The sequence below is a fragment of the Papilio xuthus genome, unplaced genomic scaffold, assembly GCF_000836235.2.
Source record: "Papilio xuthus unplaced genomic scaffold, Pxut_1.1 DF824888.1, whole genome shotgun sequence".
NCBI lineage: Eukaryota > Metazoa > Arthropoda > Insecta > Lepidoptera > Papilionidae > Papilio > Papilio xuthus.
In genome coordinates this window covers 2,884,859-2,900,499 of record NW_013533761.1, presented here as the reverse complement: position 1 = coordinate 2,900,499, position 15,641 = coordinate 2,884,859, and the positions used below count along the sequence as shown (strand labels likewise).

Genomic DNA, 15,641 nt, shown 5'->3' with positions numbered 1-15,641 from the left:
GACCGATTTTTATGAAATTGCATCATCATTTCAGTAGGTCTGAGAATTGGCTACAATCTATTTATTCCCGTGGGGATGGAGTCACAGGGAACAGCTATTATATTCTATAATTCAAAATTAGTCCGATTATCAAGACTAACAAAAATAAACAAGAATATTAATTTTTCAAACAATATATAGAATCATGACATCATGATAGCTTTTTACTGACATAGTTGAAGGGAATGGAGAATTCCTGTAGGCTGAAGATAACATACTCGTTATTTCTATATCAATAATACTAAGCTTGATGAATTCCGATTTCATTTTCACACATGTAGGCAAATTCTTTCAAGCAATCGACATCATTATATTTTGCGTCATTCAAAAAAATGCTGCCGCATTTCTCTGACTCCGACGCGTTGTTGGGCTCACCGGGCGACCATTCAGCAAAACCCGCCTCTTCTAGTGTCTGATCTGTTAACATGTGTTTATATTTAATTTGCTTATAAGATAATTTGAAGGCATTGAAGGCATATCAAAGAATAAGTCAAGATACACGCCTAAATTCATAAGAACCAAGCCTGGCAAATGGCAAATGGATGTTCAGGTAAAGTAGGCCATGTAATAAGTACCCAGTATCTTTAAACCATAGTAATAAATAGTCAAATATTGTAGTTGAGGTGGGTAATTGTAAAAATAAAAGTACGTACTAAAAACAGTCTTGAAGACTCTGGTATTGTTTGCATCGGTTGCTCTAATACCCGCGAGTATGAACCAGGAGGCAGCTGAGGTAGGAACCCGTGGGGCGGCGTTCATAACATCGTAGAGCAGGGAACGCTCAGACTGAGAATTGATGATGACGAGGTGAGCACCCACCACGTGGCAATCCTCATACGCCCTATTCCACGACGCTGCGGTCTCAGACATCTTGTAGCAGCTACCCGTGATGTTGTAATATTTGTATCCTAAGCATAAATAAAGTACCTAACGTTTAGTCACCAAAGTGCTAAGGTCTTTTTTTTTAATAGAAAATGAGCATCGGGAACACTGAAGTGATCACAACACCAGAGGAACCGCAGACGCGTTGCAAGCCAAAAACCGCGTAAAGAAAGGAATTCAAGTTAATTAAGGCAAAAAGTGAAAACTCTCTATTGCGTCATCAGTACTTGACTACTAAATACTGATATAACTTCCACTGGTGCATGTACATCGTTGGAATCGATGGATTAAATTATAAATAACTTTCTATTAACATCTTAAAATGAATATAATTACAGTACCCAATAGGTACTCTTGTACTATGATTATTCCAAATCAAACTCCAGATACCACAATACCTGAAGAGTAGACTTTGCATCTTGAATCATAGATGACATTGATAGCTTTAATTTTACACATAAATGGTAATTTATTGAGGCAGTTGGAAGTCTCTACTATTCCCTCTCGGGTGACCACGTTACATTGTCCCCTTGATGTTTCGGGCCAATCTGGATCTTCCACTAAAACATTACATAGAACACATTACAGTTTTCTAAATGTACTCAATTTAGAAAGCGAAGTTAAACGAATTAAACTTACTGTAAATAAGTGGTGTTTCTTCAGCCGACTCATGTTGTAACCCATCCGATGTGACCAACACATAGTTTCCTATATCTGGGAACTGCTTGAGCATTTTGTGAACTTGTACAACATCGTCTTGGGATGAGATAGTCATCAGTTCAGCGCCTTCTTTTTGGCAACGGGATTTCGCCTCATTGTCCGTTGCGGTCGCAACATGCAGTTTGTAGAAAGCATCAGTTTTTGAGTTGTACTCATAGTCGTATCTGTATTGTTTATGTCTCGGGTTAGCGGCTGCTAATGCTAGGAAGAAAATTGTTGATATTTATTTAACTTTTACTCCTCTAAGTTTAGACGTAAATCAATTATTATTTACTTTTTCAAACACAGTTGTGGACATCTCAAATTGAATAAAGAATAATAGAACATTAAAAAATAACTTACAAAACAAAACAATGAACACAACCAGCATCGCGTCTTTACTCGCGTCCGATGCGTCGCAAAATATTTATTGAACTTGCTCATTACGTTGAAGGCCTAGACCTCATCAATCTTGAAGTTAACGCCGGACTGTTGGTGATAATAAATACCTATAGATATCTTACTTCTTACTAATATTATAAATGCGAATGTTAAGATGGATGGATAAATGGATGGGTGGATGTTTGAAGATATCTCCAGAACGTCTCAATGAAATGAATGAACGTCGTTGAAATTTGGCAGCGATGTAGAACATAGTCTGGAAGAACACATAGTACTTCTAAGTTTTTATTTTTAATCTGCGCGAACGGAGTGGCGGGCGATAGCTAGTATATACATGTATGTCTCTTAGTCATAAAATTGTAAATGTAAATCTTTATATTTACATTGCAATCTTATTTATATGTTCAGTGGGGTTTTCTGCCGGTATTCCGCCTCTAAAGCGATAACCTTTTGAACTTTTTGTGCGCATTCAAATGACAAAGGTCGGTAAATATTATAACAATAACGTATTCCATACTATACCGTCAGGGTCAGGGACAAACCGTCGTGCACTATTTATTCAGTGTAGATTTCTCATATTCAGGACGCACAGAAAGAGTCTCTTAGTCTTCAATTATGTGTGGCAAGTGGTACACCGCCAACGGAGGCGACTGTTCATATTTTTATTTACCTTTTCTGTGTTGCATAAAGAATAGTTTTATGCAAGAAATTTTTTGCATTTAATAAACCAAACGTTTAGTCGTTTAGGCAGTCGGAGGTTCTCACCTATATGGATATTATAAAGAGGAAATATTTGTATTCTACATGTAACGACTCAAAAACTACTAATCGATTAAAAAAAACTATTTTGTCTACATAGGCTATACTTGTTACTAGAAAAGATACTCAACATTTGCAATATTGTTTTCAACATCGTTGCGTTTCTGACTAATGAAAAATAAGCGATAAAAACGTTATCAATCTGACATCACCTAGTTAACTTAGAAAGAACGTATAAAAGTCATAGTATTCGAAATCAAATTACGTGTGATATATAGGAAGCTGTCTTAGTAGTACATAATAGCGCGTAATTAAAAAAGAAACTTCTTAACCTATTTGTTCATCCAGATCATGTTCTACATTTATACCTAATATCAGAAAGATCCGTTGAGTCGTTCCGGAGATACCTTCAGACAAACATCCATCCATCCATCCATCTAAACATGTATCTTCCTAATTTTTTGAATTATAATGACGTGAATGTTATCTCTGTCAGTTGATAAAAAGACGGAAAATTTTAGATTTTTCCTAGTACTATCTTCCATCTCGCCAGTATTATATTTTCGTGGGAAGGGTGATAAATAAAACTCGTGTATAAATATGCAGTAATGTTTTATTGTTAGTGCGGGGGCCAGCGCGGGAGCTGCGCGGCCCGCCCTACGCGCCGCCAACCGCACCTCTTTCTGCAAACTGTCACATTTCCCGCTCTGTCACTACGTTACACAGATTATGCTCAACTTTATTCCATTTTAATTAAAGAAAAAATTTACAGACTGTTATTCGAATAAGTCTTGAACATTGCAATACTATTTAAAAATTCGCGGAATCGATTGGATAATGGAATGTACAGACTGATATTCTAAGATTGTTACTGTTGTGAAAATAAATTGATCAATTTTAAGCATATAATAAATCTGACAGTTTACAATGGAAGGTTTGGTCGGTCGATGCACGACGCTACAAAATTATTTTGGCAGTTCGCAACAATGGTAAAATGCAACCATCTCCGTTGTCCGACGGAAACACGTATCTAGTATTTACAATCGCCTTTCTCCAAGTATCAAGTTGTCTGAACAAACTAAATCACAATTCTACAAAGTGTCGTCGAGTGTCAAATTAACTAAATCCAACTATACATAGGAAATGTCGGCAGAGGGCGCGCGAAGCGAACGACTGCAAGTCTAGTGGCGCCTCAGCCCTTATAATACCTAAAAATACGAAAACTTAAAAACGACATCAGTGCACAAAATATCTACTATATACATAAGACTGGTAATAATTAAAATAAAAAATTGTTTTACATTAAGAAAATTATTGTTTTCTTCCATTTTGTGATTTTTTTGTTTGTTTTTTTTATATATAAGAGTTACAATACAAAACTAAACCGCAGGTTACACGACACAAACTAAGAGCGTATTCTGCTTACTTTAATATTAACTAAAAGTCTTATAATTTTATTTGCTAATATTTACAAGAAAAAAAAATAGGAAATAATTTTCCTTCAAGTGCCGATATTCGAGTGTGCTATTACAAAAGTCCTGATTGACTAAAGTTACAAATGAAATCGTATTAAGACACAATTGTGAACTCAAATGACATCTTAAAAACTAAAGATCACTTCTGTGTTGTAAATTGAACAATGTACTTATAACTTAAATAATACGAGATCCCTGAAAGTCTGGAAACGCAATATAAGTAAAATTACATATAAAAGAATGAAAAATATCGTCTCAAATTTTCGGAGACATTTACCATATTAATTAGTAAAAATTGTTCACATTTATATTTTAATTTACATACACAAAAGACACAAAAAGACATAAACAAAGAGCGTACATCAATAGTTTACGTCACAAAGCGATTCGTTAGCGAATGACGAATAACTAAGACGAATAATTATATATAACAATAATTATTTCTATATATACAGCAAATTGGTGTCGAGTTCTATTATTTGTGATTATCAGAATCCAATAATTACGCCTAACGGATCACAGTGATAGTTATCTGAATTAAGGCAAGGTGGGGTCAGTCGCGAGCCTACGTCTCCGCAACTAAACGAGTCGCTAGATGGCGCATTTCTTAATTAAACTGTGAGGTAATTACATTCTTTAAATTGTGTAATTTTAACTTTTAAATCTGTATTTACATACATTGCTATGAAACAATTAATAAATGTGTGACAGCGACATCTAGCTGACGTTTAGTGCAGAGTACAAGGTCGCGCCTCCTTTGTACCATCGTTACGCCCTTATTTGACACGTTGCGTCCCTGAGACAGAGATTATAATGTTGGCAACTATTGCTTCTTTTTGTAAAAAAAATCCAAGTTTTAGTATAGTTCAGTAGCGCAACGAATCAAACGAGGAAGCCAACCGGAACTGAGTGCTGCTTAAATTTCAAACCAGCTTAATATTAAATCTACAGCTTTGTCTATTTACAATTAATTATTTTTTATATTTTTATATAGTTTTGAACTAGTTTTAAGGCTACGACGTCCCGACACACAGAATACACCTATACTAGTTACAGCAGCGCGGTATTACCTCGAATCTACATAAACATATGGAAATATTAAATCACGTAACTAACTTTACTTTTAATACGAAATATAATTTTAAAATTTCCCCATCAAATTGTCACGCACACTAACATACCAAAAATTAATTATTTAAAATCGCTAATATAACTATAAATGCTTGAAATACATATGTATTTTGTTACATTTACAAATTGCTATACAATTTCACGCTACGGTTTAGTGGTACTTGAATACATTTCTTACATATACATAATATATCATCTATATATATTTTACGCATCGCAAATACTATATGTTCTGTCCGAGACAAACAATGTCATCGCTAAGTCACTCTCAGCATAGACGTTTCTTTTCCCGAACAAAACAGGTCAATATTACTAATAAAACTAACCTACCTAGCTACGTTAAAAATGTTCAGTCGATGTTACATACAATGGTGTTGGAGTTATAGTACACTTATATTTAACATTCTAAGGCCGCGTGCAGACGGGTCTAATTTGAAATAATCCAGCTTTTTAAGTTTATTATTTTTAAGTACGAAGCCGACGTTTACACGCGGCCTTAAACTATGAATACACACAGAACACATTGAAATTAAGAACGTAAACAGAACACTTGAAAAAAAAAACAATTACGATTATTAATTATTAATAAGATTACAATACATTTCTTGCATACGAAACACAAATGAGGCGCACACTCACAACTAACTTTCATAAAAGTGCATATAAAATGGAATCGCGTTTATAAATTGATGAATTAACTTACACTAAGGATCCCTCCGAGCCTTATACAATTAAACAATGCTCTGACAAACACTTTATCGTAAACATCATCATATCGCCCGTGGTGACGCCATTTTCTCCCCTATGTTTCGTTGTATAAAGCATATTATTGCATAAAATTACAACTACTGCGACAGCAAACTTTGTCGCCGATTCCTTTAACTATATTCACAGGGAATCCGTCTACATCTATTCTTGGCATAATGCTATACTATCAGAAAGAATAGGACAAAATATATTTGGTAGTGACGTCACTCGAAGCGATTTATCTCCGTAACAATATACTAAGTTAGCATTAAAACTATTCTCTGTTCGTTATAGTCAATGTAAATTGGTGTTCTTTAGATTGGAAGTCACTTTAATGAGGTATGGTGCGGCTTTTTATTGTATACAAGTAGATGAGTCTAGTCAAATAAAACAAAAAAAAAAACTAAAACCAAACGTTACAAATGAATAATTAATTTTGTTCACATTACACGAAACATATTTTATACTAGACTCATCTTCACTATAATTTTTAACTTAAGAAACATATAAAATCCTTGATGTAGTGATTGGACAATACCAATAATTAAATACGTCACGAATTAAATTGTGTTAAAAGCATTTAAAAACAGATCCAATCACTGTAAAAGAGTCTTAATGACGCGGTGTATAAGGTTGGTTATCGCGTATCGGTGCAATCGGCGCGTCGCTTGTCGGGGGCGCGCGTGGACTCGCGTCATTCCCACTGGTGTGGCGAGGGCGGTAGCTCGGAAGGATGCGCCACCGTTGAGCTGCAAAGTACATGTGTCAACCGGGTCAGTCCAGTAGCCAATCGCCACTACGGTACCCACACCCACGCCCACGCCCACGCTGATTCCTCACTCGATTTCGGACTCAATCAGTCAATTTAGTAAACTCAAGTTTGTATCGATTAAACAGCCGATTCAAGCTCATTTCTAAATAAATCACTACTTCTCTACATCTTTAATATCCGAAGTCGAGTGAGCGAATCGAAAAGACCATGCATATTGCAATCGATTTTTAATCAGAAATTTCCAAATGGCAATTTTTCTACGATAATAAAAGAGAATTGGTACGGTAAAACTGCATCACAAATCCAAACTCTACTGACCAATAGCTACGTAAAGAGAAACAGATTAAAAATAATCACCACAACCAAGTACTCGGCACTGTGCTCGCTGTAGACTACGCATGCACTACGCAAAAAAAAAACACAAAAAGGATATGTAACCACTGTCTTCGAATTATGAATCATGTGATTATAACCACAAGATACAAATTTGAAAAACAGTGTTAGTGGTAAACAATAACATTACGGCCCACAAAATAAGATATATCAATTTTAATTAAATTCACCATTTTTTGTTTAGTGAATATTGCGTTTAATGAAAAATGTAATTTGCGATTTTACTACAATATTCTTTATTATGAAACGAAAGAATTTAAATGTTATCAATTGAAAATTACGATAAGGAGAAGATTTTCAAAACACACAAGTAATAAGAACACCCGTGTACATGCAATTTTTTTTATATGGCAAGTTATTGCATGCGTTTTGTGTCATACTTGATTGCCATGAATATTGACAGAAATAAACTCAAACAGTTGAACCCGTATATGGTGGACCATTGAGGCATGCAATGCAAACGAACCGCCGCGAGACGGAACTAAACGATCAACCCTTTTGAAACACTAAAGCCGTTCGCAAAGTCAACTCTAACTGCATTTAACAACTTTTACAGGTCAATGAAACGATATCTGATTAAAATTGCAAACTTTTTAACATGTTAGTTAAAGTGAAAAAATTGTAATTGACTTAATAAGGTTTGTTAGATTAATAAAATTTTGTTGTCGTGGGAAGAATTAAGAAAAGACGATAGCACAGGTAGTGGTGGCTTGTCGAACGGCGTCCGCGAGTGCATTGATAAGGTAGTGGAGAGTCAGGCTGCGTGCGGGCTTACTGGGGCTCGTTAGGTAATCGGCGCGCGCGTTACGCGGCGCACAGAAATATCACTGGCGACAGAAGTAGAATTTTTGCCGCCGTCTTGAAAGGGGAACAAACTTTTGCTTTCGAGCTCGCTCTAGAACTGCCGCAAACACACAGAAAAAAGCATAACGTTATTACCGACTAACTATGTTTTTTGAAGCATCGAAGGCTCCATTTCAATAGGGTTGACTTTGCTGGGATGCAACGGTTCTGTGCGGGAGCGAAATGTTATTGAGCGTAAAGGGTTTCGATTAAGAAAATCGCAAAATCCATGCACAAATCGGGCTCTCGCAAAATCGACCCGTAGGCGCGTAAAGTTATTGCGTATAGAATAAAATAATAAGGGTAAATAATACCTACACAACTCAACTACATTAGGCGGGATTGGGATTGGAGAGATGGGAAGGCGGTGTGAGGGATGCGACATAGGCTAACTTCTGCGACCACCATATTGTTTGCGTATGGTGGTGTCGGGATATACGACACCGATATAGCACGCGGCACGCTGCCGGGACACCGACGTGCACACATTAAACAGTTCGCACCGTGACACACCTAGTTGTGATGACCGTATGCATCTTCTGATTTATTATCGTCACGTCACGTGAAGGTAACACTGAGAGAACAGTTACAGAATTACGAATCATTACAAACAACAGTAGTAAATGTCAGTGTGACAGTTGACAAGTGTCAAGTGGCAATGTTGCCTGCACGTGGTGGTGGGAGGGGGGCCCTGACATGGGTGCGGGTGGTCGTTGTAGCAGAGCGTGTTAGTTACGTATCGCAAAGAAATCACCTAGTGTCGGTTGGTTGTTGGTTGCGGTTGTTGATGGCGGCGCCTTACCTTGCGAAGCTCTTGAACGCCGCCGACTGCGGGTTGATGCACAGAGGTACCCGCGACGTCTGCAGCTGCTCCGCTATGAACTTGTGAATTTCCTCTGCGGACCGATTTACCGTTTCGTAGTTGTTATTTATACACTAACTTATCATTACTAAAAGTGTTGCTAATGCTATACCTCAAACCTTATGGAGGCAGTTGGTAAATGATGTTGTGTGGGTGCGGTTACCTTTGACTTGGTGCACGGTGGTAAGCTTACGCTCCCAGGCGTCGTGGAAAGCGTGTGGGGCCGCGGGCTCGAGGTCGGGCGAGTAGTGTCGCGCGGCGGGGGGCGCGCTGTAGCAGCACTTGCACATGCACGAGTGGTAGCGCAGCCGCCCCTCCTCCAGGTAGGGGTGCGCCAGCGCGTCCACCACAGATATGCGCTTCGACGGATCGAACACCAGCATCTGGAAGCATCAAATAAGGTGTGAAGTAAGTATTATCAAGACTGAAAGATATTGCATTATACTCATTCATGATGGTTTCAACTTTTCATACCATGTTTCGAAGAAGACAGTGGTTTTTCATTAGAAAACTGTCTTTGTAAATCAACAGAAAAGGTGTATCTTGGTGCTTGAGGAGGATAGGGCAGTAGTGGGAGGTAAATACCTGTGCGAGGAGATGCACAGCCTCATGCGTAGCCTGCACGGAGAGCGTGTAGAGGGCGGCGAGCGCGGGCGGGCGTGGAGCGCGGCGCATCATGTGCGCTCGGGCGCCGGCGCACGCGTGTCGCATGTCCTCCAGCGACGGGGTGCCCAGCAGCTCCGTTATCAACTCCAACTGGAATATGAAATTTATCTATTAATTTTAATCTTCAGAATCAAGATCAAAAAGAGACACGTATGCCATTGACCAATAAGAACAACATCAGTGGTTCATATTTTTGGACAATACCGAAAGTAAGATGTGAATAAAGCATAACATATGTACAAGGTTTATGGACAAAATTGGTTTTGAATTTTTCAATTACTTGAACTAATATAATGAACAATTGACTATATATTATGTTATAAATATGACCTGCTGCACCGGGCTCTGGGCTTGGAACAGTATGCGCCTGCCGAGCAGCTCGCCGAATATGCAGCCCACAGACCACACGTCCACAGCGGCCGTGTAATGATTGGCGCCCATTAGAATCTCTGGTGCTCTGCAACAGTTAAAACCATAATACAAACTATATCCCCATAACAAAATAAAAACAAGAAAAAGAGTATCATAGACGAGAAATAAAAAAAAACCATTCGATAACCTAAACGACTTACAAAAACTTATGTATTCTGCCGTGAGTAGCCAGACTGGTTAGTCAGGATCAATAGAATACTGGAGGCTCTTCAAAGCTTAATATTAGACGCTGTTACTTAGAGATTTCGGTGAAATCGTTTCTAAAATTCCAGCATTCCAGTATTTCACTAAATTCCAGTCTAGTGCTAGTACATTCTACGTACATATTTAATGTAGGCATTGTATCTCGGTACACAAGTCCAGTGTAAACGTGGGAATTAATAAAAGTATGGGTTAGTATCTGATAAGTTATAAGGGTTCGGTAGCTCGGGGGATATTAACAAAGGACTGGGGAGTTGCTTAGCAATAATAATGGGGGCGCCATTTGGCTGCATCATTATCGGCATATTGAAGGCAGAATAAACGCGTTATATTTATTTTCGGATGCAAAAGAAAATATACCATACTAGCTGTCGCCCGCGACTCCATCCATGCGGAATTAAAAACAAACTTAATAAGTAGCAAATTTCAACGAGATGCATGAAACCGTTCCGGAGATACCTTCAAACAAACATTCATCCATCCATCTAAACTGTTTATAATATTAGAAAGATTTATAATTGTTTATGCTACCCTTGAAGCTTGACGTTCTATTTCAACGTAAGAAAAAATGAAAAAATATCAAATACAATTTTGAAATGGGAACTCATAAATACAATTGGCTATTTCAACATAAAAATATAAGTAGCATTTGAAAACCGATTCAAGATGGCTACCATTTAGTATCGTATCGAAGTGTACACTTGAGTTAGCAATTTCTTGGGTTTAGTATAACAAAGGCAACCGTGGCCTGGTTGTCGGCGCGGACTCGACAGAGGTCGTTCCGTTCATTCACAGCCCGCGTCCCTCACAGCCTTGGATTCACCATTTATTTGGAATCCAAGATCAGCAGTACGTGAGTCGAATCGGAAATTGCTTTTATGCAACATGTTTGACTTTTCGATTCTCTTTAACCGTGGATTTTCACTGACTAACATTTTATACTCTTAAAAAAAGTCAAAAAATATAAGTTCGTTCAGTTTGGAGACAGTGGCAATGTAATACGCGGGAGCGAAATTCTACAGAAATATATTTACAACGTAAATCGTGCAATCGAATTAAATAAATATTTGTATCCACGAATCTAAGAAATAAAAACTAGTAGCAAATCGAATTCACCAATTAAGCAAAATTCATCTCACATCTTTATAACAAATGCATATTTACTTTTACTAGTCTACAAAAGAATATTGAATCGTCTCTCTGTCGAATTGCAAGTATCTATATAACGAAGCGAGAATATGTATTTTTTTAAACGATAAAGTGAGATTCCAAGTGAAATATGCGTAGGTTCAGTTGGTATCAAATTGCGGCGTAAAGTTTAATATCCCGGCGATATAGAGCCCGTCTGCTGAGCGAGGCAAAGGCGAGAACTTTCCAACTGCTATGTATGCGTATATACATTTATATACTCTACTTATGTACGTACGTGCGTTGTATAAATTGCCAGACATGAAATGTATGAGCGCGTTATTTAACGAGTCATGCTATAATATAAACCCGGGTATGAATACATATAGCAAATACTTTTAAGTCGCTTCAACATAATTCCTATAGCTTTATATTAAATGGTAGTAACACTAAGTATCAGACGACATCTTTTTTTGTAGTAATAGTGCAAAAAAAAACTAAAAAGAATTTAGGTTTCTTCCTAAAAGTAGCCATGTTCTATTCTTTTGAGCTTAAAGGACTACGTATTTAAATTGGCTTTTTTAGATATCACACATTTACTAGACGAAGGAACGAGAACAAAAACTTTTTAGAGAAGCGAATAGACTGCAATCAAGACCAATGTTCGTTTAAATCCACTATACAAGATTGGCTTTCTCTCGAACGATATTCAAATGTGGGCCATCTAAACCACGCTGAATAGTGAATTGAACATTAACCTAATATGAAAAGAAAACCTATTTTTACGTTCCGATACCTACAAGTATTTACAGTCTTAATGTGTTTTCAGAATCCTCAAACCTTAACAAAAACATCGGTACTTCTTGATAGCTTGTCTATGCTAGTTCATCCCTTAATAGTTAATAGGTTCCTTAAAAGTTTAAAATGTTCTTAAGTAGTATATGGATTTATCACATATTTAAGAAGAGCGAAGTCCAATTGTCATTCCTTACCTGTAGTACTGCGTGACAACTTCTTGAGTCATATTCTTCGTAACATCGGGTTCCTCGACACGCGCGAGACCGAAGTCGCATATCTTAAGCACGCAGTTACTATTGACGAGCAGGTTGCCGGGCTTGATGTCGCGGTGCAGGATGCGGGCGGAGTGCAGATACTTTAGACCTGGCGATCAAATAGAAATGCTATGTAACATACTACCACAATTTCTTAATATACAAAGCGAGTAATACATGTACGACTCTCTTACAGATGCTATGAGCCAGTATGTTTTACGGTAGCAATGAATTCTCTGAAATATTTGTTATAGGTAGAAACCTTGTTTAACATAAAATTAAAACATAACCATACTCAGAGTCTTTGTTATAAGAAGTCACTTTTACTAAATGTATTTGATTCTGATAAAAATGTACCCTTGTTATTAAATGCACTGTTATTTCCGCAAAGCATAGCCAGAATAAACAGCTAATATTCTATTCAGATATCGCTTTAAGAACCTTTGACCGATTGTAACCGATAAATTCCTAATACAAGCAGTTTCAAATTGGAGACAATATGAAACTGCCCAAAACCGGTAAAATCTAGTACCAGTAATAGACATACAATATAAAATGTACTTCCTACATCAAAATCTAGTTTTTTCCACTCGCAACGGGACAATATCGAACGAAGATTTCCCCAATGAAGGCACTATATGTCTGCATCGTACAACATAAATATCTGCGGACCAACGTCCCACTTCTCGGATATATGAAACGTTTTCCTAACAGTGCGCCAGATTTCGTAGTCATAAATAATAGATGACAGGGGCGAGAATTTTGCTCGTTAGACGCGACGCAGCACCAGCTCTGGTCTCGAGAGATTGTCACAAAAAGCTGGCATAGCAATAAAAAGAGAATAAATTCGTGCCGAGGTGAGATAATGTTATTACAATTTAATACGAATTTTCTACTAGAAAGGATTTTATATTTCAAACAAAAGATTCCATATGCGTTTTAAAATCATTTTTTAATAAACGGATTGAAGGCATTGTAAATCTCTTATCCATAATACTAGGAGAGAAAGGATAACAATGTTTTCCTTTTTTAATCTATAAAAAGTTTGAAATGACTGCGTTAATTCTGTAGATAAAAAATCAATCGTTTTTAGTAATTTAGTTCTACAAAACACGAGACATTCACGTACCTAACTAAATTAAATTATAAAAGCTAGCTACCGTACAAAATAGACTGTTCTTGAATACTTTACCTAGCATTAGTTCTAAACAGCGGACTTGTAACACAGACGGTGCAAGCCGCAAGCCCGAATACGTTCTCCGAGTTAGAAATACCCGTGAGAACGCTATTTCACTTCCTCTACGCAAGGATAAGCTAAATAGATATAATGCACAAAGGTATATACGTTTCAGTAAAATCTTGTTACTTTTAAAGTACATATGCATAAAAGAATTTTGTTTGCCATTACCATTTACACTGATTTATAATAGTTTAACTACAAGAAGCTGCAAGTTATTATCATAGTAACGATTTTTTTTAATAAAATAAAAACATACAGATGTATTGAGAACCTCCTACATTTTGAAGTCGGTTAAAATCTCTCTTTAAGGAAGGAACTATTCAACTACGGAGAAATTCTGCAAAACGATATGGAAGCTTTTTAGTTATTATTTGCTTTACTTTCTAAATGCTGATTTATATCTCAGATTATTAACTACGAAAATATTAGGTTAAATGTTTATAAAGATAATAAACATAATCAAGATATAATATAGTCAAGAGCGCAAATGTACGGAGACAGTTTAGGGAAGCAGTGGCGCCTCTTAGCGGCGGTTGTACGTCGCAACAAATTAACGACATCGCGCTGCCTTGAGCCTCCTGCCTCGTGCCGGATATAATTTCCCAACGGATGAACATCACTTTTCACATACGCGAATCCCGAAAAAGGAAATAAAAACAATTTTACTACACAGCCAATAGAGTTTAATAAATCCAAAGGACCAATAGATTTATTGGCCGAAATACAGATTAGACCAGCCAGTTCTCCTTATTTAATAGTATTGATCAGGATCCATTGAGAAACCTTTTTTCACATAAAACTTGACCGAATTTAAGAAAAGATTTTCGAGTAGATTAGAATAGACTCGTTAGAATAGTTATAAAATATCAATACCAAGGCAGCAGAAAATTTAGGAATTTAGGCAACTCCAATTCATAAAAATTTCGCATTGTTAGGATCAAATAGGTTAATGGTGCAATAAAAGTACCAGGACAACAGAAATAACAGTATATCGTGATTATCGTGCATCGGGTGCATTAGCTGGTGAGGTGGGGGTCGACGGCCGCGCGAGAGACCGCGACGTCCCGACTCCTATCACCGCAAGGACAACGGTCCGACGCCACCATTCAGTTTGCTCGATGTAACGGCCATTTTAATTGTTTTAGGGCTTCCGTTGAACAACAATGATTTCAAGTAATTGCATTTCACCCAAGCAAATAATTCGAATCGTTTTAACGTTAATCTGTATATATCAACTCGTATTTCTACAGACGTCCAAGTGATTTATTTTATAAGTCATTCCCTTAACGAAAATGAACACTACATGCTCTCAAATCAGCTCAATAATTTATCAGAACACGTTATCAATACAAGTGTTCAAGCTCATAAGGCCCGTAATAACAATGAATCACTTTGTTTGCTCACGCCCCGGTGTGAGTTGAAACTACTTTAACGCCGTGCTACATGCACACGTTATATACAAACAACAAACCGTTAGATCAACAAACAGAAGAATTTCAGTTGTTAGTCTCCTTAGTACAGCACAATTAATATTGAAAGAAAAAAATTGTCTGAATGGTTAAATCTTAGGAAGTTTAAATTTCCAAAGCTGTGGCATGAATTAAAAGTGTAAACATAACTCATTTCTATAGATACAACTAAAAACAATACAATAACATCTGAAGAGGCAATAGTCTTGTCCACCTCAGTAGGATTGACATTGAATGTTTTATTAGAGAGTGCTACATAACACTTGAATAAGTCATGACGTACAGGCGAGGGAAACTGCGCGTTGAGCAATCTCCGATAAGCCGTGCTACAAGATGGATGTCTCATACGCCTAGTATCGGACTGTGGAAATAGGTAATACTGTCATTGTGCCCTACAATGATATATGTGGGTAGAGAAACTGACGTGTTAGGATTTAGGGAACATGTTC

The 15,641-nt window shown here is 37.1% G+C and overlaps 2 protein-coding genes across 4 annotated transcripts in view; both read right to left on the bottom strand.

The window, feature by feature from the left end:
• Nucleotides 1-195: 195 nt before the first annotated feature.
• Nucleotides 196-2,114, bottom strand: CTL11 (C-type lectin 11). The gene is made up of 5 exons (XM_013325271.1): nucleotides 1,984-2,114; nucleotides 1,561-1,842; nucleotides 1,320-1,481; nucleotides 693-947; nucleotides 196-456 (listed from the first exon to the last, which is right to left on the bottom strand). The coding sequence occupies exons 1-5, from the start codon at nucleotides 2,009-2,011 to the stop codon at nucleotides 281-283; spliced, it is 903 nt and encodes a 300-aa protein (XP_013180725.1). The 5' UTR covers nucleotides 2,012-2,114; the 3' UTR covers nucleotides 196-280.
• A 4,624-nt stretch (nucleotides 2,115-6,738) lies between these two features.
• The window catches only part of nmo (serine/threonine-protein kinase nemo), a 93,562-nt gene continuing 84,659 nt past the window's right edge, over nucleotides 6,739-15,641 (bottom strand). Inside the window, exons 5-11 of one of the 3 annotated variants that reach the window (XM_013325137.1) lie at nucleotides 12,424-12,592; nucleotides 10,001-10,127; nucleotides 9,590-9,760; nucleotides 9,168-9,387; nucleotides 8,945-9,038; nucleotides 8,075-8,200; nucleotides 6,806-6,883 (exon numbers count right to left, since the gene is read on the bottom strand). In XM_013325137.1, coding sequence (XP_013180591.1) covers nucleotides 8,104-8,200; nucleotides 8,945-9,038; nucleotides 9,168-9,387; nucleotides 9,590-9,760; nucleotides 10,001-10,127; nucleotides 12,424-12,592 — 878 coding nt within the window. In that variant the 3' untranslated portion in view covers nucleotides 6,806-6,883; nucleotides 8,075-8,103. Of the gene's footprint in view, nucleotides 6,884-8,074; nucleotides 8,201-8,896; nucleotides 9,039-9,167; nucleotides 9,388-9,589; nucleotides 9,761-10,000; nucleotides 10,128-12,423; nucleotides 12,593-15,641 lie in introns of all 3 variants that reach the window. The other 2 variants (XM_013325138.1, XM_013325139.1) reach the window with 2 other exon arrangements.